Here is a 21,955-nt window from a genome sequence, read left to right as displayed (position 1 = left end):
AGTACCTCTGATGTGCATAATTTTGTATTAAGATGTAAATAATGTTAATAAAGATGTTAGTGCACAAAAATTAATAATAATAATAACAACAACAACAGTCTGTTTTTGACTTCCTACTATGTACCAGTGCTAATACACTCTACTTGGTATAATCCTTACTAATCCTGTAAGGTAGTTGATAAGGCCTTTGTTTTACACATGATGAACTGAGTTAGAAAGGTGAAGAGATCTCCCATTGTCACAGGGCAAATCTGAGGAAAAGCTAATATAGTCATGCTTTGCTTACCAATGGGGGCTATGTTCTGAGAAATGTGTCATTAGGTGATTTCCTTATAGTGTGACATCCTAGAATGCACTTACTTCTCCACACCTAAGCTATATGGCATAGCCTGTTGCTCCTGGGCTACAAACCTGTACAGCATGTGACTGTACTGAATACTGGAGGCAACTGTAACACAATGGTAAGTATTTGTGTATATGTACATAGAAAAGGTACAGTAAAAATATGGTATAAGAGATACAAAATTGTACAGCAGTATAGGGCACTTACCATGAATGGAGCTTTCAGGCTGGAAGTGTCTCTGGGTGAGTGAGTGAGGGAGTGGTGAGTGAAGGTGAAGGACATTACTGTACGCTACTGTAGACTTTACAAACACTTAAGCGACACTAAATTGATTTTTTAAATTCTTTTTTTATAATAAATTAACCTTTATTGTAACTTTTTTACTTTATAAACTTTCAATTTTTTAAACTTTTTGACTCCTTTATAATAACACAAAACACAAACACATGTACAGCTTTACAAAAATAGTTTCTTTATATCTGTATTCTATAAGCTTTTCTCAATTTAATTTTTTTAAATTTATTTTTTACTTTTTAAACTTTTTTTGTTAAAAAAAAAAAAAAGAAGACACAAACACACCCATTGGCCTAGTCCTACTCAGGGTCAAGATCATCAGTAGCACTGTCTCCACCTCCACATCTTGTCCCACTGGAAGGTCTTCAGGGCAATAATGAATGGAGCTGTCATCTTCCATGATAACAATGCCTTTTTCTGGAAAACCTCTTGAAGGACATGCCTGAGGCTCTTCTTGAGGAGGTTTTACTCTTTCCAGGAATATGCCCATGGTGATTTGCTTCTTTCTTTTCTTTCTGTCTTCTTCCCTTTCTTTCCTTCCTTCCTTTCTTTCATTCTTCTTCTTCTTCTTCTTCTTCTTCTTCTTCTTCTTCTTCTTCTTCTTCTTCTTCTTCTTCTTCTTCTTCTTCTTCTTTCTTCTTTCTCTCTCTCTGTCTCTCTGTCTCTCTCTTGCAAGTAGAGAATGCACCATAAACATTCCTCTCTATTGAAAACCTTTCAGTCCTGGGGTCCGTGTTTTCAAACTTTTAGGAGCTTGTTGAGGTCTGCAAGTGTTTCTGCTGTGAATTTTCTTGGGAGTTCTTTTCCTTCTGTTGCAGTTTCCTCTTCTCTTGCCTTTTCTTCAGCTCTGCGTTCCTGTTCCAGTTCCAACAGCTCCTCATTAGTCAGTTCCTCAGGAACCGCCTGTAGGAGCTCCTCCATGCCATTCTCATCCACACCCAGGTGAAGTTTGTTTGCCGTCTCAACCACAACCATGTTGATTTTTGCAACCTCCTCATCCTTGGCAAGTCCTTTGAAGTCATGGACAAACTTCTTGAGTTTGTCTTCTTCCAGATGCCATTTATACACTCTTTGGTGACATTACCCCAAGCCCAAGCAAGATTGTTGATGCCGTCATAGACGTAATCCTTTCAGAATTGCATCAGTGTCTTCTATGTCTCCCTCAGTTGCGTGGTAGACTGAGCAAAGGTCCCCCTCAGGCAGCAGGCCTTAAAAGCTGAGATAACTCCTTGATCCATTGGTTGGACAAAAGAGGTGGTGTTTGGAAGGAGAAAATTTACTTTGATATTAAGATGACGAGCACCAATAACAGGAGGATGCCCAGGAGCATTATCAACAATAAGTAAAATCTTGAGAGGTATGCTATTTCTCCAAACAGTACTTCTCCATTTCACTGGCATAGCATTTCAGGAGGGCATCTTGGAAGAGGAGCTGGGTCATCCATGACTTCTTATTGCTCCTATAGTATACCTGCAGTGTGCACTTATTGATATGTTTGCAGGCTCTGGGGCTCTCACTGTGCCAGGTCACACAAGGGTTTCAATTTGTAGCATGCGACATTGCACCCAAGCAAGATTGTTACCCTGTCCTTAAAAGCCTTGAAACCTGGCATTGACTTGGCCTTCTTATGGATGAAAGTCTTTTCAGGCATCTGTTTCCAGAATAAGGAGGTTTCACCCATATTGAATATTTTCCCTGGCAAGTAATTTTCCTTCACAATAAGCTGATGTAGAGTTTCCAAAAATTCTTCAGCTGCCTTCACATCAGTACTCACAGACTACCACTCACTTTCACATTATGTAATGAATAATGATGCTTGAATCATTTAAACCACCCGGAGCTAGCAGTAAATTCAACATCCTATTCGGGTCCAGTCTTTTCTTTCAACACTGCAAACAAATGTTTTGCTTTGGCTGTGATCATTCTGTTGCTGAGAGGGATATGCTTCTGTGTCTGGCCTTTAATTCTGGGCATTAGAAGTTTCTCCATGTTTGATGTAGGCCCTTCTCAAATTTTTGTTAGTCTCGTTGACTTCAATGAAGTAGATCCTTTAACAGCATTCATCACTTTGTTCTTGTGTTTCAAGATCATAGCTATAGTGGAAGGGGACATGCCTGACTGGTGAGCAATAATCATCACAGATTTTCCACCTCCATGGCCTTAAAAACTTTTAATTTTGTTTCCAAGTCAATCACTCAGCATGGTCTCTTATTGGCAACATTAGCAGTAGGTTTTGTACACTTAGGGGCCATGATGCACAAAGCAACACAAGATTAAATCAAATACAAGAGAGAATGATGCAATCCAAAGATACAGCAAACACGAGATGTATGAGGCTGCTTCCAGTGTAACAGGGTATACTGTCTCACAGCAAAATTTTTTTGTAAGTGGAAAAATATAAAGAATAACAGACATATAAGATATATCTATATAAAATACATAAGATATAGCTATATAAAGATATGGAGGATTTGAATGTTATATCAATAAGTTGGAGTCAATAGACATTGAAAATTGTATCTTATTATTATAGAATGTGCATTATTGTCAAGCATAACAGTTGGAAAAACTGATAATATTCTGGCCCCCACACAAAAAAAAAATCTCAATGACTTCCAAAAAGCAGAAATTATATAGGCCACAAGGCATATTATCTGACTACAGTAATAATATTAGGAATCATAAAAATAGCTAAAAATATATCCAACTCCTTATAAATAAAAAAGAAAACCTTTACATAACATGATATAAAGAGGAAATGAAAACTTCACTGACAGGCTAGTTATTAACAATAGTGAAAATTCTGCATTTCACAACTTCCTGGGATGTATTTTCAGTTAGGTCAGAAGCAAATTAGGAATGTCACCATCACCACTGTATTTATTACTGTTAGAGAACTTCTTATCAAGGCAATTAACAAAAATAGAAGTAAGAAATCAATGCTGGAAATCAAGAGGCATGAATAAGAGTTCCTCTATGGGAATGTGTTTAATACTTGGCAAAATACTCATATTGCTTCATGACAAGTACAGAAACACACACACTCACAGAGGAAACAAAAGTTGCACCAAACTATAAGCAATGCATGATAATACTTTCTTGTTCTGTTCCATTCTTTTTATGCATTTTTAAAAAAATAGTGATTATCGACCCATAAATTGATTTCACTGTCTACTATGGATTAACACCTGTGTTTGAAAAAAGACAATTAAAGGTATATACCTAGGTATGGATTTCTTAGTCACTCTCGTCTATTGAGAATAAGGTTGTTAGGCAATATTCATACAATTTTATCATATGCATGCTTTGAAGAAAATCACTTCTAGAAGGATATTCTAAGAAAATAAAGTTGTAATACAAGTATCTTTTTTGCATTGTTACCTATAACATAAAATTAAGAAGCAATTTAAATGTTTGGGAATAGAGGTATGGTTAAATTATGGTATATCCAAATAATGAAATACCATGCAGTCATTAAAATCATTATGTCATTTGTATTTTTTGGCATAATATTTCAAGTTAAAAAAAAAGGCCACTAAATAGTATGTAAAGGATGATCTCATTTTGGTAAATATTTAAAGCATATTTATGTCACAAAAAGAGTAGAAGTGAATACAACAAAATATAAGAAAAGGTAAAATCTGGGTGGCTGGTTTGGTAGACTTTTAAAAAAAATTTTTTTTTTTCAGTTACAGTTGACATACAATATTATTTTATATTAGTTTCAAGTGTACAGCATAGTGGTTACACACTTATATAATTTATGCAGTGACCCCCCTGATTAGTCTGGAACCCACCCGGCACTATACATGGTTGTTGCAACATTATTGACTATATTCTCTATGCTGTACTTTACATCCCCATGACTATTTTGTAACTACCGATTTGTTCTTCTTGATCCCTTCACCTTTTTCATCCTGTTCCCCAGCCCCCTTCCCATCTGGCAACCATCAGTTTGGACTCATAAATACAGAGAAAAAACTGATGGTTTGGTAGACTTCTTTTGGCTAAACCAAAATCATTCTAAACTTTCTTTTCCCTTTCCATCTCTTACCATAGAAAGAGGAAAGCCTTCTCACCTCCCCAGGGTTCCTTGTGGCCAGAAATGGTCATGTGACCCAGTACTGGCATTTTGACCTGCTGAGGCTTTTAGAGTGAGAAGTTTTGCCTTCATCACTAGCATTGCCTCTTTCCCTCTTTTCCACTTTGGAATGCAGGTTGTAAGGACATGATCTCTACCTGCGGTAGCCATCTTCAAACCATGAGTCAATGAGCATGAAGATAAAAGGTTAATATGCAAAAATGGAGTAAAAGGGCATAAAGAACCTAAGTTTTAGGAATTGTTTAAGCTATTGTTAAGCATGTAAACCACACAAAGTACTTCTTGTTATGTAATACAAGTAAATCATTTGTCTTTTTAACCACTTTTCATGTCTTAAGAGATTTACATGTAATCTCCATTTTTCTGATTCCTTGCAGGAGAGATTCACTCAGGACACACAATCCCACTATATCTATTCACCCCGTGAAATGACCAGGTGAGTGCGAGGCATCTTTGAGGTACTGGAGCTTGGGAGACTCTGCCTGGTTTATCCGCTGTTTGATGTTAGGTAAGATTTTCTATTACTTGCAGCAGACAATTCCTAGCTGATTCAGAAGGGATCGTGGTTGATTTTTATATTCTTATAATTGCTTATTCAATTGAACTAACTTTACTGAAATAAATATTTGTTGTTTTTGTAAGAAGAAACCAAAAATGTATTTTTTAGTGGTTAACTTCCAACTTCCTTCTAATATACAGATTAGGTCATAAAAATTGTATGTGTGAATGTCCAGTTTTCAAAAATCAATACATAAATAGAATCATATATACAAACTGAATTTGGTTTATGATAGGAATAAAATATATTTTCAATATTTTAAATTCTATCAGTATAATTCACAACAGCAACAGGATAAAGGTAAAAAATTATTTGATCATCTCAGTAGACACATAAAAAGTATTTGATAAAATTCAAAAACCATTTATAACAAAAACTCTTAAATAAAGCTAGGATTTATTAGAATAAACTTGGGTAACTAATAAACTACATTCTTAATCTGATACAAGATAGTTACCCAAAAAACCTACAGCATACATCATAGTTGATGGTAAAATGTGTTCAGGAATGAGATAAGGAGGCCTCCTGCCATGACTTCTATTCAATATTGTAGCAAAGACCCTATCTACTTGGGAGACATGGCAGAAAGTACAGGGATAAAAGGACAACAATTAAAAAGAAAATTGTTATTGTATTTATGTGTACTGGGAACAAAAATTAGAAAACAAAATTTAAAAACCAATACTATTTAGGATAGAATGAAAGCATAAAGGATATAGGAATAAATCTAATAAAAATGATTTTTTTATACAAAATTATTTAGAGAAATGTAAAAAGACATTGAAAAGTGGAGAAATATATTATGTTTATGAATTGGAAGCCTTAATACTATAAGTATATCAATTGTAATTCCAATCAAAATTCCAAAGTGTATGTGCATGTGTGTGTGTGTGTGTGTGTGTGTGTGTGTGTGTGTGTGCATGTGTGAGAACTGACAGGTTGATTCTAAAATTTACATGGAAATGAAGAGTTAAGAATAGCAAAGGCTATCTTGAGTCAGATGAACAAAACAGGAAGATTTACCCCATTGGGTAGACATAAAGACTTATTGTAAAGCTACAAAAATGAACACAAAATGGTATTTTTGCAAGCATAGACACATAGACTAAAGGAAAAGATTAGAGATTCTTGAAACTGACCCACAAATCTATAGTCAATACTTGACTTATGACAAGGGAGTCACTTTAGAGCAATAATGAAAAGAGATCTTTTCAAAAAAGTATGATAGGTAAATTGGAAATACATACATGTATGTAGTTCAAACAACCATCTAACGCTATACAATATTTACATCTATGTCCATGAAAAAGGTTGTTAAGTAGTCTGACTTTCTTTCGATACCTTTGTCACATTTTAGTATCAAGTTTATTCTCACTTCATTACAAAAGTGATTTCTTTATACCTTCTCTGAAAGAATGTGGGCAGCACTGATGCTCCTTTTTCCTAAAATGTTTGAAAAGTTTGCTAGTGGAGGCATCTAATACTGTGGCATTCTATTAGGGAAAGTTTTCAAAGATTTAATTTAAAAACCGATATTGAAGTATTCCAATTTTCTATTTCTTTTTGTAAGCTTTGGTAATTTCCCCCCAGAAATTTGTCTATTTTATCTACATTTTCAAATACATTGGCATAATGTATTTCATATTATTTTACTGTCTTTTTAATGTCTGTAGGTTCTAGACTGATGTCCCCTTTTCTATTTTATAATTGATCATTTGTGTCGTCTCTATTTCTAGATAAGCTTCGTCAAGGTTTCATCTATTTTCCTAGTTTTTCTAAAAACAAATGTGGCTTTATCAGTTCTCTCTAGTGTATGAGTATATTTGGTTTCTATTTCATTCATCTCTGCTCTTATCTTTATTATTTCCTTTTATTTATTTGGGTGGAATTTAATTTGCTTTGAGATGGAGACTCAGAAAATTGATATTCAGTTATTGTTCTTACCTAATATTTGCATGTATGAATATTAATTTCCCTTTAGGCATGGCTTTAGGTGCATCCCACTTATCCTACTACAACATACATACTAATGTATCCCTCAGTTTAAGATATTTTCTAAATTCCATAGTTACTTCTCCTTTGAACCATGAGTTATTTAGAAGTCTCTGGTTATTTTCTAAATATACAACAATTTAAATTTTTCTTTTTATTATTGATTATCAGAGGTCTGACAATTAAGCTCGTGAACTCATCTTAGAAAAAGCGCTACATACCTCGTTGCTGAATATTACTATGGTCACCTTCAAAGTACTCCCCTTGGGAAGTTATATACTGATGCCATTGCCTAGTCCACCCTTCAAAGCAATTTTGGAACTCTTTCTGGAATGGTCATGAGAGCTGTCGTCGTATTACCCTTGATGTCCTAATATCATCAAAATGTTTTCCTTTCAATATGTCCTTTATCTTTGGATAAAGAAAGTCATTGGGGTCCAGATCAGGTGAGTAGGGAGGGTGTTCCAATACAGTTATTTGTTTACTGGCTAAAAACTCCCTCACAGACAGTGCTGTGTGAGGTGGTGCATTGTTGTGATGCAAGAGCCATGAATTGTTGGCGAAAAGTTCAGGTCATCTAACTTTCTCATGCAGCCTTTTCAGCACTTCCAAATAATAAACTTGGTTAACTGGTTGTCTAGTTAGTATAAATTCATAATGAATAATCTATCTGATATCAAAAAAGGTTACAACATAGTTTTGACTCTTGATTTGGACTGACGAATCATTTTTGGTCGTGGAGAATTGGCTGGCTTCCATTGTGCACTTTGACGCTTTGTTTCAGGGTCATATTGGTACACCCTTGCTTCATCACCAGGGATAACGCAGCCCAAAACAACATCTTGCCTCTCCAGAAGGTCTTGGCAAACTTCGACTCTTCTTTGCTTTTTGTTCATCAGTAAGTTCCTCCAGGACCATTTTTGCACACACCATTCTCATGCCAAGATTTTCAGTTAAGATTTTCCTAACTGTTTCTCTATCGATGTTTACTTGGTCTGCTATGTTTTGTACAGTCAGCTGACGATTTTGACACACAATTCGACAAATTTTTGCAATGTTTTTGTCAGTTCTGCTCATTACTGGCTGCCCTGACCTCTCTTCATCAGTGACGCATTCTCTCCCTTCAGAAAATTGTTTAATCCAATTGTACACTGCAATGCAAATCTTGCTGACACAGTTACTTTGGATAGTAACTATATACCTGCATGTGACCCTGAGGAAGGATTAGACTAGTACCGAAGTGCACAGAAACTGGGACCAGTGCAATCATTCTGCTTTTTCTGTCCTGAATGGTCTCTCCTCGATGACGTCTCAAAGGTAAACACATTCACCTTACCTCTAATCTTATAACCCAGAATGAATAAATGACTGATAAGGAAAATAGCTAGCAAGAAATAACGGGCATAATGCATGGAACATGGAATTAGTAAAACCGCTAGTGTTAGAGAGAGCAAAGCTAATTTTCCTAGGGGAATTAGTGTGAGTGCTTTGTTTTGTTTTCTTTAGTCTTTTTCTGATGGAAATCAGCAGACTGGAGGGGGATGTTTTGTGGAGCCCCTGAGACAGTTCTCTAATCAGAGGTCTGTGGGTCCCTTTCTGGATCTACCACAGATGCCATCTGTGAAAGTGGGTGCACTGCTCAACCTCTGGGCTGCTGCCTCCAGGCCAGTTCATGGCTTCATAGGGAGCACGGAATCTGATCAGCTGAGGTCACTGCAACGTGCCTGAGGAAAGCACAGGGATCTGTGGGGAAACTAAGGCAATGGCCTGGATCTGGAAGTTTCAAAGATCAAACAAGAACGTTGGTTCCTGGTTGCCTAACCACTTCTGGTTTCACAACCACTTCAAGGACATGTTTTGGCTTTACTCCATCTTGTTTCCTCATTGTTCCCAGGGAACTTTGAAGGGAATTGCCTTTAATTAGGTTTCATTTTTCAGGACCTCATTTTATCTCTGTCTAGAGTCCACCTTCCTGCTAGATATTCCCACCTCAGGCTGAGTGAGTATTTTCTTCTACAACCTAATAAATGTATCTAGAATAGAACATATAGCGTTAGAGTAGAAAGTATAAGAGGGCCACCGCTAAGTCCAAGCACCTTTGTGGGAAGAAAATGAGGCATTTCTTCTTCAAAACACTTAATTTCCCTCGTCAGAAAATTATTTTAATATATGTGTTTTGTCACAACACTTGACTGCCATGGGCCAAAATATTGCTGACATAAAGATGCAAATCTAGGATGTCCCCAATGTGTGTGCTGCCTCATGGATGTGACATCCTTGCACAACTCACAACTTTCACAGCCCTTCATAGCAGCCTTACATCAAATACCTTTGTTTTACAGCTGAGAAAACAAAGGCCTCAGATGGGAGAAGTGAATGTCCCAAGGTTTCCCTATTGGCTAGTAGTCAGCTCTCCCAGCTCCAGTACTTTCCTCCTATGCACACTGCTTTCCTGCATGAGCCTTGCTTCCTGGCAACTCTCTCCAAGGACCACCAAGTTGAGCCCATAAAATTCACATTTCTCCAACTTCCTAGAGCACAGGTCTCTCCTTCCAAGTGCAGCTCCGCTTGCCAACTTTGACACATCTTGTAACAATAACCCCTATGAGCTGCATTTTATGTGATATGAGGCAGGTGTACAACTGTTGAATACATGTCTCAAGAGAGCTTGTTAAAACAGCTAAGCCAATTAACTCACTTAGAAACATGGAACCTTTTCCAGGAAAATGCATCTGAGGCACAGGAGCTTGTGGGAACAAGTCCTTGGGGAAAGCGGGGCCTTTGATCTCAGAGACCCTTCCCCAGGCTTGGCCTGGCCCACAGGGCTGGGAGACCTCTGGCGACATCGCTCCTCTGATGTAGAAAGAGGGCAGTGGGCTGGCCTGAACGCAGGACTCCACTGAAGACTGGCCTTGTGTGCAGGGGCAGAGAGCACGCCCGGGAGACAAATGAGATGAGAAGAAACTCCTCCATTAGATGGGATTACAAAAACTCAATTGAAAATGACTCACTGAGCCTCCGAGTGACTAATAGGAAACCAGGGTGAGAAGGAATATATGGCTGACCCCGGCTGAGTCTCTGCTTTAGGAAGGCGGTGGTGTTACTACAGCAAGGCATAATGAGGCCAAAGGTGGGCTTTTAGTCTGCATCTGCTTGTTAGCTTTAAATGGGGAAAAATATCTGGCCCAGAGTCAGGGCCTGCCCTCCTTCCAAGTGGGAGCAGGTGAGGAATGAATGACTGCTACTGGAATGATGCCCCTGCGGCCCCTCATGTACCCTATTGGGCTGCAACTCATGCTTCAAGGTCATCTAAATCTTGCAAAGGATTACATTACTAGAGTGACAACATGTTCCCCCCACCGGGAGCCTCTGTACCACATGGTATTCCCCACAAAAGCCTCCTTCTCTGAGCAGGTGGTTTCCTGGTACTTGGATCACGACAGACTGGCCCATCTTGAGATACAAGAAGCCAATCAATAAGCCCCTTACTGCAGAGTTCAGCCCTGCAATCATTTGCTCAACCTATCCAGTGACTCCCCATTCCCCAGCCCCTCAAATCCAAGTCTGTGATCTCCAAATCTTACAAACCGTCCTTTCCCCCATGTGTCCAGGGGACCTTGGTCTTCCCAACCTCTGAGCTGGTTCTGAGCCATTCCCAGGAACAGCTGGGAGCAGGAGTGAGTATTGGGCATGTGGGCCCCGCAAAGCCACTTCTCTGCAATCCTTGGGCCAATAGCCAGGGGCCAGTCCAGTGGCCACACTGCCTGGCGTTAAGCTCCACCTTTACATGTGGTCATGTGTGTGACTCACCCTGCCCATGGTTTCTGCCCCATCCGTGAGGCATCACAAAGCCAGCCACTGTCCTCCTTTATTTCTCCGACGACCCAATAGCTAGCTCCCTCTGTCCACTGTTTTCCCGCGAGCACTCCCCTCCTGTCCCTTGCTGTCCCTGATGGCTTGTCCCAGAATTCTCTTGGCGACTTAAAATAGAGCTGATGTCTCACTTTGTGATCTTTGCGAGGATACATTTGAATTTTTGATGTGAATTCAAGAATTTCTATTTTGGGGGTCAGAGCACTCCCTCTGTGTGACTCATGAAAATGGGCACAGGCTGAAGTTCCCATTTTAGAATCTGGGGACTGGGGGCGAATTGGACATATACTCTGGTCAAATACTCTCTGTATTTTATCTCATTTTCACATGCCCAGCAAGCCTGAGAGGTATATGTGGTCATCCCTGTTGGACAAATGATGCAGCTGGAGAAATTAAGTGACTGTGCCCAGCAAGGAAGTGACTGAATTGGTCTAGAAGCCATGCTTTGGCTCTTTGCTTTAAATTTCTCTCAGGTTCCCCAAGTGCTTCAGTGAAGTTCTGGAAACACAGCAGGGAGATCAGGAGGACGGGGCTGTCTGCACACAAAGGGCTCTGGTGGGATGAAAGTGCCACCTCTGTGTCCCAACACAGCAGAAACCCCTCTGATTTCTGCTGGATCAGACAGTCGGTGGTGCACCAGTCCAGGTGGGAAAGGCACAGTAGAAATATCTGAGCCCACCTGCCCTCTGACCCACCAAGAGGTGTTTGGCACCAACCAAGAATGTGGCACAGGCCTAGGAGGAATGAGGGCAGGACTGCCCTCAGCCAACAAAAGCCAAGACTCCAGCATTCTCTCATTCTCTACTGGGCACTGATTTGATACAGGAAGCACCAACTTTGGGCCCCTTTCTTCCCTTAGTCGGGACCCTTCCCTCTGGGTCCCTCTCCTCCACTATGCTCTGGGGAGTTCCTGGCAAACCTGGGAAGGACGGCACTACAATAGCTGCACAAGACTCTCCCCAGCCTTGGCTCAATTGCTTAATCCCAAATCCAATCCATCACCAGGTTCTGGCAATTTTAATTCCTAAATATGTCCACACTCCATCCATTTCTCACCACCTCTGTTAGTCCAAGCTACCCTCACCTCTTTCCTAGGTTTGTGCAATAACTCCCTGACTGGTTGGTCACCCCTTCTCCATCCACTGTGGATGCCTATGTTCCATTCTCCATGTTGAATCCAGAGTAGTCTTGACAAAATGCAAGTATGATACTCTTACCTTTCTCCTTAAAATATTCCAAAGACTTCTTATTCCTCTCAGGATAAGAATAAATTCTTCAGCTTGAACCACAGAGCCTGGCCTGGCCTCAGCTTCTCTCTACCTCTTCCACACCACATCCATCCTCACCTCTCAGTTTCATGAACTTTCTGTGCTTCTCCCATCCCTTCCAGGACCTTACCACATGCTATTCTCTCAGTCTGGATGCTCTGTCCCACCAACTCCCCCGTTTTTACTCCCCCACTTTACCCACCTCTCAGGTGCTAACTCATGTCACACTCTCAGATGAAACCAGATCCCTTATTAGATGATATCATAATGCAATATGCTTTGCATTATTATGCTTTTAACAGGTATACTTTTACACTTATTTAGGCTGGTGTCAGATTACCATCTGTCTCCTACACTAGATGGTAAATTCTCAGGGGAGAGGGTGATGGGGTGAGAAGAGCCTGTATCTGGTTTTGCTCATACTTGTTTCCTGAGAACCTATTCCTGGGCTTTGAGTCACACCCTTTTAAGATGTTTTATGAAGAAACAGGTTTGCCACGATTTGTGAAGAATGGAAGTTCATCCCTGGATTTCTCTTTAAGGCTTTCTAATTACCACAGTGAATGCTGAAACAATGGATGCTGAGCTCTTGTGGCCAAGATACCAACCTACAAAAAGAGATTGGCTGTGGCTAGACAGCTATGAAAACTTTCGAATGCTGAAGGAATTGCTTCTGCAGGCAGCAGTCCAGAGATCAAACGCCTACTCAATTTCTCTGTAGCAGAAATGGTTGCTGCCTAGAAATCCTGCAGAATGTGTTTGAAGATCACTCTTTTGAGACAACCTTAAACTTGAGATGCAAATTTGTAACTTGCTACTTGCTGACACAGACAGACAACAAGAGTGATGCAGATTTTACCGGTTACCGACAAATAAAGGAAATGATTCAAGGTGAATTCAACTCAGAGTCTTAGAGAATTTTCACCCAAGCCTACTCTTGCCAGATGTTAATTATAGGAGCTTGGTTTCATTTGATACTTTGGTGAGTTTTTAATCCATGTTTCCATCACATTAAAAAATTCATATCAATTAGATATTATAGATATATATGTGTTGCCATGTCAAAGACCATTTGGCAATCCTCATTATTGTAGTCTCTTGCATTACATGGGCACAAAATTGTGAGTGTATTATGTATGAGTGTGTTTTTTTCTGGAAAGGGAATCCATAGTTTTGATCAGTTTCCTAAAGAGGTCTTCATTTACAAGTGTAGGAATCAGCCAACTATATATGATTAAGACCTCTTCCGGTTCTAAAATTACATACACCTTAAACATTAATGCTAAATTGGAGATATTATTGGAAATTTTAGTGAAACTCTGGATCCCTTGTATTTGCAACATCAAATATTTGCCTGAAAAAAAAAGTTCTGGTTTTTATCCAGATGCTTGAAGTTACATACATAGAGTCAAAGAACGTAGCCATAGCGTTAACTCACATATTTTCATGATTGATGCTGGGCTCCTAATTCTCCCTGTGCCTAAGTGTATGCATCTAAGTTCAACGCAGCTGAAGGTTGTCAGGGACCCAGCACAGTTGGAAAAGGGAAGATGCTGTGAACAACCCACATTTCTTCAATAGCCAGTCCTGTCTCCTTACTTATCCTGATGAAATCACCTAGATTATAAAAACCAAAACTTTATAGGAACTGAGTCAAATACTCACCGTTAACACCCCACCCAGCCCACCTCTGGGAAGCATGGGAGGGAAAGCCAGGTGAAAGTGTGTCTCTCCCCACATAGAAGGTGTTTTATTCACCTGAACACCTGCACAGCACAAGAAGAGGCCACTAGAAGAGCCCAGAACCACACCCAGCACCATCCCAGGGCCATATGAATGGTTGCCCCCAAGTCCTGCTGACTGCTCGAGGTTAGAAGTTAACACTGCAAAATGCATGATGAAAGATGTAGAACATAAAACTCTTCAAACACTTACTCCAAAGAGTTTTAACCAGACTCCTAAAAGGTTGTTATTTTTTGTTGCTTTTTTGTATTTGACAATAGCCATAAGAATAACATTTAAAAATCGCGACCACTGTGTAAGGTAGCACTGATTGTCTGAAAAAGGCATCCTTCTCTGCTTTGGGTGACTCTCAATATGAAGTGAGCATTGGAGCCTCTTCCTTTTCCCCTTCAATAAAATTCTTTTGACCTCAAATCAGAGGCATGGAGTAGGGGTAAAAAAATCAGTGAAGGACACACAGGCAGCTCTTATCCTCGGCAGAACACGACTGGTTCTAAGTTACGTAGTTCCTGATTGATTTCTTTGGGCCTTCCCCAAAAAATATTCAATTTAGGGCCTGGGATAATTTCCTGAGGCACATTTCTCCCTGAACAACTCAATGGCAGCATTGGGTGGGGTAATAAAGGGTCTGTTTACAATATTAAATTCTCAAGACCTGAGGTGTGGTATTTTGGACGCTTCACCACTGATCAATTTTTCAGTCTGCTGCTTTATCTACCTGACAGGAAGACTTGAACTACTGCCATTTCTAAATTGCACTTCTAAATATTGACTTAATGGCGAGACTCAAAGTGTCATAACACAGATCACTGGAGCAATGAAGATTTTCCAGGCCTCATGGAGAGGTCTGCACAATGTCCTGTGGGGAGTGGAGGAGGAAGAGGAGGATTTGAGAAGAAAAATAAAATCAAGGCATGTTTAGAAGAAATGCCACTGCATTTCACTTAATCTTCCTGAGACAAATGAACACTCACTGGGCTATTAGCTGTGGCTGGAGGGGACCAAGGTGAAGGGAGAAAGGAAAGCAGTGACCCTTAATTCCTCAGCTGTCAACAAATAAGAGTGGAAGGTGCCGGAGCACTCCTGGTTGGGCTGGGCAACACGGCCTCCAGAGATCACTAGCTCTCAGAGAGCCTTATTTGTATATCCAGTTTAGAAGCACTGGACAGTGTCTTAGAAACAGGAGACTTTACATCCAATTTCTAACAAGACTTCAACATGGCCAGATCTTTAACCAATCTTCGTTTAGGTCACTGAAAAAATCCTAGGAGGCTATCTTTTTAGCTTCTTTCCTCCTGATAGTTACCACTATAACGTGAACTTAAGGCATCACATCAAATTAGCTGTTGAACTGTGAATCAAAGGAAGTGATTGGCCCTTTCTGGTCCTTAAGGAGCTATTTTGGAGGAGCAACAAGGTATTTTACATGCAAATAAGCTTCGAGATTTTTTAGACACTCAGTGGTGTAAAAATTCAAGTTGTTTATTATAATTAAGGAGCCAGATTCTCCAGGATGAGATAAAGAATAATGCTCTGTAATTGCTCTGCAGAGAAGAGTCTGAAATATGACAACTGCCTCCCTTTAGGATCTCCCCCATCTTTCCGTGAGCATTAACATCCATGGCTATTCAACAGGCCATCGGCAGCAGATCATAAGTGAAGGAGCCATGTGGGGCGCTGGGGAGAGATTGTGGGTGAGGAGCAGTTTAGAGCACGAAATGCTCAAGTTCCAAGATGCAGAAAGTTAAGTTAACCAGATGCTATGAAAGATGGCCCTCTGGCATTGGGGCAATATTCATCTGTGGTCCTTAGATTTGCTTTAAGATGGTCCCTGAGGCACTGGGCCCAATATGTCCCCTCTCCTATGCTTATGCATGTGGGCCCTTGTATCTGTTGATAATGATTTCTGAGAATGACCTCGAAGTGCAGCAGCATCTTTTGGCTTTAGATCTCATCTCATTGAGCTGAACTCTGAGCTGGGCTCCTCTAGCAAGTCTGATCATCTTGGCTGATGTACTCTCTTGTTTCCTTGATCTCACGCCCAAGTCTGTGAAATACTGAGTCTCCATTTAAGATAATGGAGCTCTCTGAAACACCTCCCTTCCTCGAAAGCTTCTTATCATGTCAGCCAAGGTGGCTGCTATGGAAAGAATCCCACGTGTCTTCTGAAGAAACTCTGCGACTGCCCCTGAAACTGTATCTGTGTCTGTCTGCTCTTCTGCCAAGTTTTATTTTTCAGTTTTTACTAATTTTTTTTCAATACGTGACTTTTATTGCATCTCTAAAATATCACAAGTAAGTCTGAGGAATCACTCGACATCTTGGTGTTTCTGTAGCTGGACGACACAGATCTTACGTTCATCAGCCTGCAGAACTGTTGTTCCTTTGTCAGAAACATAGATACCATCCAAAAAGTTTCTGATATCCTCATTTTTATCTATTGTGGCTTGTTGAATCAAAGCAGCTGAATTTGATACAAGTTCAATATCATTTCCTTCAAGAATTAACTCATCTTTCTGGGCTTGAGATACTGAACAAGCAACACCTGACCTTATCCGAACCCTGCAGGTGTGTTTTTCACCCAAGAAATTTCAGATTTCAACAAGAGAACCATTTTCCTGAACAACAACGCTGGTGGGGAAGTGAGCACACACAGACCTCAGCTTGTAATGGACGCCCAGGGTAACACCCTTGATCATGTTCTGTGCGTGACTACAGAGAGTGCGAATAGCAGCCAGTTCCTTCCGATTTCCCCACCATTTGTCAACCCGGAGCCTCCTTTTCTTTCCAAGGAGACTGAGTTCTACATGGATGTGATTGAAGTCCCTCTGCAGGGTGCCTCTGAGGCCCTTCACAGTAACTGTGGTCCCTTCAGAGTGTGTCCACATTTTCTGGAATGTCCACCGTCTGATTGCTGAGAACGGTCTCTTCATCCTCACAGTAGATGCAGCAAAGAGAGAATGTCTCATCTTCTGCCCAGTTTTAAATTAATGCAGCCTGCTCTGGCCTGCCAAGTCTCTCCTATAGATGTCAGTCTCTGCTCTGTGGCAGCTTTCAGGGCACTTACCACCACATGACTGTCCCTGGTCTCCATCTGTCTGTGTCTTATGCTCCTCTGAGAGCTGGTGTAGCCTTGAGTGCCCTGAGCAGCTCTCCATGTGACCACCTCCAAACAGCCTCTTCTAAACTCCTGCTGAAGGCCCACGCCCTCAGTGTGGGCCATCTGTGATCAGCCTTGGCTTACTCATCCTTCTCTCCACTCTCACAGTCCCCACCTGCCACTGTTCCCGCCTGCCACCGTTCCCATCATGCTCTCACAATTCTATCAGACTGCTGCTGCTCTCCAACCCAGGCCAATGAGAGTCCCTCAGCTGCTTCTCACTATTTATCCTTTCATTTCTCCTAGACCTCCCCTGATGTCATCTTCCAAAATGACAGTCATCATTATCACACCACTAAGAATTAGGAAAAAGTATCTACAGCCATGTTCATGAAAAAGTCAAATTGCCCACTAACCTAAGAATGAATCTCACCAATGGGAAGAAAGTGTAAGTTGATGATTTTGTTATCATCTCATCCTTAATGAAAGATTTCCGACTGCCAAGACGAGAGTATCCTAAAGACTTCCCACAGCAGCCAGGGCAGTTTGCATGATTGCTTACATCATTTCAGTAAGTCAAGTAATTTACTTTCTCATTGATCTACGATGTACAGGAGGAATATTACTACAAGGGGATTTCACGTAGTGCACTACCAAAAGGTTGTAAGTGTTTTTAATCCTCTTTTCAATATTGTGTAGGGGAGCTCAAAATCTATAGAAGTGGTATGCCAAATTCTTTTATAAGGCAAATAAGCATCCTATAACTTCTCTCTTCTGTGTATCTAACCTTTTGCACATGAAAAAGTATGACATACTGCAGCACCATTGTTGATCCCAGCGAATCAGGAACTGGTATTGTGCCTGGCCTGATGTTAGAGAGATCAAAGCAAAGCTTTTAAAAAAATATGTCCATAAAAGACATTTCTTGAATAAAGATCCCATTTTCCAAACCCTGGCATGGTCTTCAAACATGACATCTACGTCTTTTGTCCTCAGAGACTCCATGGTGTTTAGAGATTTGGAAAGTCAGAGGGGCCTGGATGTACTCACCTGGCCAGTAGTACATATAGACCTTCCTTTTGGCCTTAGTCAGCGTGATCCACAGAGGTTCTGATCCATTCCACCAGAGAGGCATCAGGCTGTCTTTGTTGACACCTATGTCAAATGACTTGTTGGTGTTGGGGTCCCACATGTAGTTCCCGATCATCTGATGGACCTCACAATGTCTGCCTGCAGTAATAGAACACAGCACTGTCAGTTTATTGCTCAGCTCGTTTTATATTTTCTCTCTGTTTTCCATTTATAAAAGCCATTCATGCCCATTTAGCAAGTACAGAACAGCCTACAGATTTGCTTTTGATTTCTTTTTTTAACATAGATGGTTCTTCTCTCTTAGATTGTACCATAAAGGCAAACAATCGAGAGAGAAGTCCAATAACTGAGGATGGGGTCATTTGGTGTGAAGTTAACTTGCCAAGTCTGAAGCTATTTTAAGTTAAACAGAGCACACTGTGTACAAAATTTGACCCATTGTCCATGGTTTGAAGTCTCCATATGAATCAGCCCTGGAATGATAGATTCCTGTGGAACTGGGGTTAAGTTCCCAGCCCAGAGTTCTCTCGGCAACAATTCCAAACTCTCCTCCCACAAGATCACAATCTATGAGGTTCATTCCTTTTTTTCCTGTATGAGGGGAGTTCTCGCTTCAGTGCTGAACAGTGATAGAACTTATGACATTGGAACAGAATGGTGAAAAATAGATTCAGCTTTGAAAAACAAAGTAAGAAAACAGCCCTCCAAACGGAGTGTTAGAGCGACAGGCGGGCTGCTTCTGTTGGGCACAGCTTAATCCCAGAAGAGAAGCCAAAAGTGAAAGATGCAAGTGCTTGGACTCTTTTGAAATATTAGGCTTAAATTATTTATTTTGGAGCAATCTGTTACATCTTTAAAGTAAAAATACCACAAACATTGGCAAGGGCATCAAAAATTGCTGCAATTTTAGTGAGTATCATTTGGCACCAGGATGAAACATACTTCACTGAGCTGACTGCTTCATCAAAGTGGCGTTTTTGTTTGTCTGTTTGCTGTTGTTGTTTCTTCTTGACCCCCCACCCAAGACACACACACACACACACACACACACACACACACACACACACCACATTTAATTTTTAAACAGAAACAAGGAGAAACCATAAAATACAATTTTGAAAATTTGGAGATTCCATATATCATAAAGGAAAAACCTCTGATTTCATCACAGGCATTGCACAAATCATGCTTTGAATGTCAAGCCCAGAGATCAAAAGAGTGCTTTTTACCCAGAGATTTAGAGTTAGGTTTTTGACCCTAACCAAAACTTTTATACATGAACTGATAAAATTTTTAAAAATAAAAATGAAAACTTTGAGTCAATTCTCCAATGCTTAAGGAACTTATTCGCTCTATGTATTTATTTCCGCAGCTAACATTAACTAAATGTTCCCATGGACTATACACAGTGATAGGTGTAGAGATTCAAATCTGAATAAATGTGGCCCCATCCTAAAGTGCCTTGTAATACTCAAAAGAGGTCCTCTGCCTAAAAGAGACAGGCTCCTCAGGCTGGGCTGAGAAGGGGATCAGGCTGCAGCCCTCACTTGAGAATCATGAAGAACTTCACCCACTCTGTTGCTGAGGATAATTCCTAGTATATTTTAACTCATTGAAAGTAGGGGCACATTTCTTCTTGGTTCAACTGTTACCCCTTTTAGCATATCAAAGTTTAATAATATTAAGAGAACCCCTCTCTTAAGTAAAAGTTCTTATGTATGTCCTTTATTCAAAATACTGCATCCCATATCTAAAACATTTTTATCATCCTAATGATGCTCACTCACCCTTTTCACAAGGCATGGTATTCATGATGGTATTTGTTGGGAAAGGTCTCTTTTACAGTCTTTCTCTAGATGTTCTCTAACACCCTCCCAAGCACAGGGAGAGAGTCTCACCCAGAGCTCGTGTGCACAGATGCTGAGGAAATGTGCAAAACTGGAAGGGGAGTGAAAAGCGTTTCTGAAGTCGGTGAACCAAAAGGAACTTCTACATGAATTACAGAAAAGGTCTGGAAGGGCTGAGGGCATCAGATATGGGAACATTAGGGAGAGATACCTCGTGGGAGGGGTGTCGGAACCTGCTTTTAATTTGAACTGTTTCAACTATTGTAAAAGTGATGCCTGAAACCCAAATATAAGCAGGGGCCTCCTGAGATTCAGTTTTCACAAGGTGCTGCATTCGAAAAAGCATGAAACACCGAAAAATTTTAAAGCATATATAGCTTTTACAAAACTTTTACCTTAGAAACCCCACAATATCATTCCATCAAATGTCTTTAATATTTTCAATACTCATACTCAACATTCTAGACCCCAATGGTTGCAAACGTTCTCATCCTCGTTTGAGCACTGGGTAAAAAATTATGAGAAGCCTCCTATGAATTGTAGAGCTGTTGTCTAACAGGATTGTGTGCCTGCTAAACTAAAAACTAAATTCTCCACCTCTTACACATTCTTTTTTTTTTTTTTTAAATACCCATAGGGCCTCACTGGAGAGATAGGATTTATGTGTGCAGTTAAAACACAGTTATCGCATATTTTAAAATTTCAAATGACAAAATCTTGTTTCCTGTGGTTATCTGAGTCCCTTAGCATTTTCCATAATGAATCTTCTCTCCTAACAATTATGTAGGATCTAGCATTAGCCTTAGTAACCCCTGTGCATACCAATCGAATTGGTGGTACCCATTGACTCAGGTGAGCTTCAAGATTTTAATTATGGCACTTTTTAGGGGCGCTCCAAAGAACTCCAAAGATGGCTTTGGTTCCTGCTCCCATCTAGCATACTGGTTGGTGTAGGGTGGCCCAGAGCAGCTCATTTGTTCTAAGGGAAACTCAGACCTATGGAGATAAATGATCCATTCCACTTTCCTGAGACTCACCACTTCTCCAAAGGCTGGGAGTGATGCACTGGAATGGAGAGATTCCTGCTCAGTTCCTATGAGTGAATGGTACCTGACGATCCTGGAACAAGTTTTCCTTATATGAGTTAAAGGGTTTCCAAATATAGAGTGAAGCTCTTTCAAGAAGAAGTTCATCTCAAACCCCTAGTTAGAAAGTAGGTTTCATCCTTTTGGTGGATTGGGCATTGAGTTGTAATGGGAGGGTATATGCTTCAAAGGTTTATTCACAGATGCTATACTCGTCCCCAGTGGCATCCTTTGTGCTGGGAAGCATTGCCTTTTACAGAAGCCAGCAGAGAAATGGGTGCTTCCCATCTCATTGTCAGCTCCGAATCTTCTCTCCCAGCTGAGCTGACTTTCCTTCCCAGGAATAGACGAAGGCTGGTGTCTGTGTTTGTAACAGTCTGAGTTTGCTCTTACTCAAGCTGGTTTCCTCACCTACCCTGTCTCTCTCTTGCTCTTACATTTTTATTGCCTGGGTAAAAGTGGCTGAAGGAACAGAACAAAATACAATGTACTGGCTTCTGCAGCCCACAAGCTCTCATCTCCATATTTCTGTCTGACCCACAAATATTTGTATACATCTGCAACACTTCTTGATATTTCTCTGGTTTCAGCTTTCCAAACAGAGCTTTGCTGTAGTTTGATTATTTGGACCCTTTGCTCAAAGCTTCGGTAGAAACT

At 40.4% G+C, this 21,955-nt stretch overlaps 1 protein-coding gene and 1 pseudogene across 3 annotated transcripts in view; both read right to left on the bottom strand.

Moving 5' to 3' along the window:
* Positions 1-21,955, bottom strand: part of ENPP6 (ectonucleotide pyrophosphatase/phosphodiesterase 6) — a 169,043-nt gene that overhangs the window by 37,654 nt on the left and 109,434 nt on the right. For all 3 annotated transcript variants that reach the window (XM_074329849.1, XM_019736178.2, XM_019736176.2), the window contains one exon: positions 18,325-18,504. In XM_074329849.1, coding sequence (XP_074185950.1) covers positions 18,325-18,481 — 157 coding nt within the window. In that variant the 5' untranslated portion in view covers positions 18,482-18,504. The remainder of the gene's footprint in view (positions 1-18,324; positions 18,505-21,955) is intronic.
* On the bottom strand, positions 16,484-17,397 carry LOC141571227 (large ribosomal subunit protein uL6-like; annotated as a pseudogene).

Source organism: Rhinolophus sinicus, linkage group LG04 (genome assembly GCF_036562045.2).
Source record: "Rhinolophus sinicus isolate RSC01 linkage group LG04, ASM3656204v1, whole genome shotgun sequence".
NCBI lineage: Eukaryota > Metazoa > Chordata > Mammalia > Chiroptera > Rhinolophidae > Rhinolophus > Rhinolophus sinicus.
Note: the sequence above shows the minus strand (reverse complement) of the source record. Positions and strands in the feature narration are given on the sequence as shown.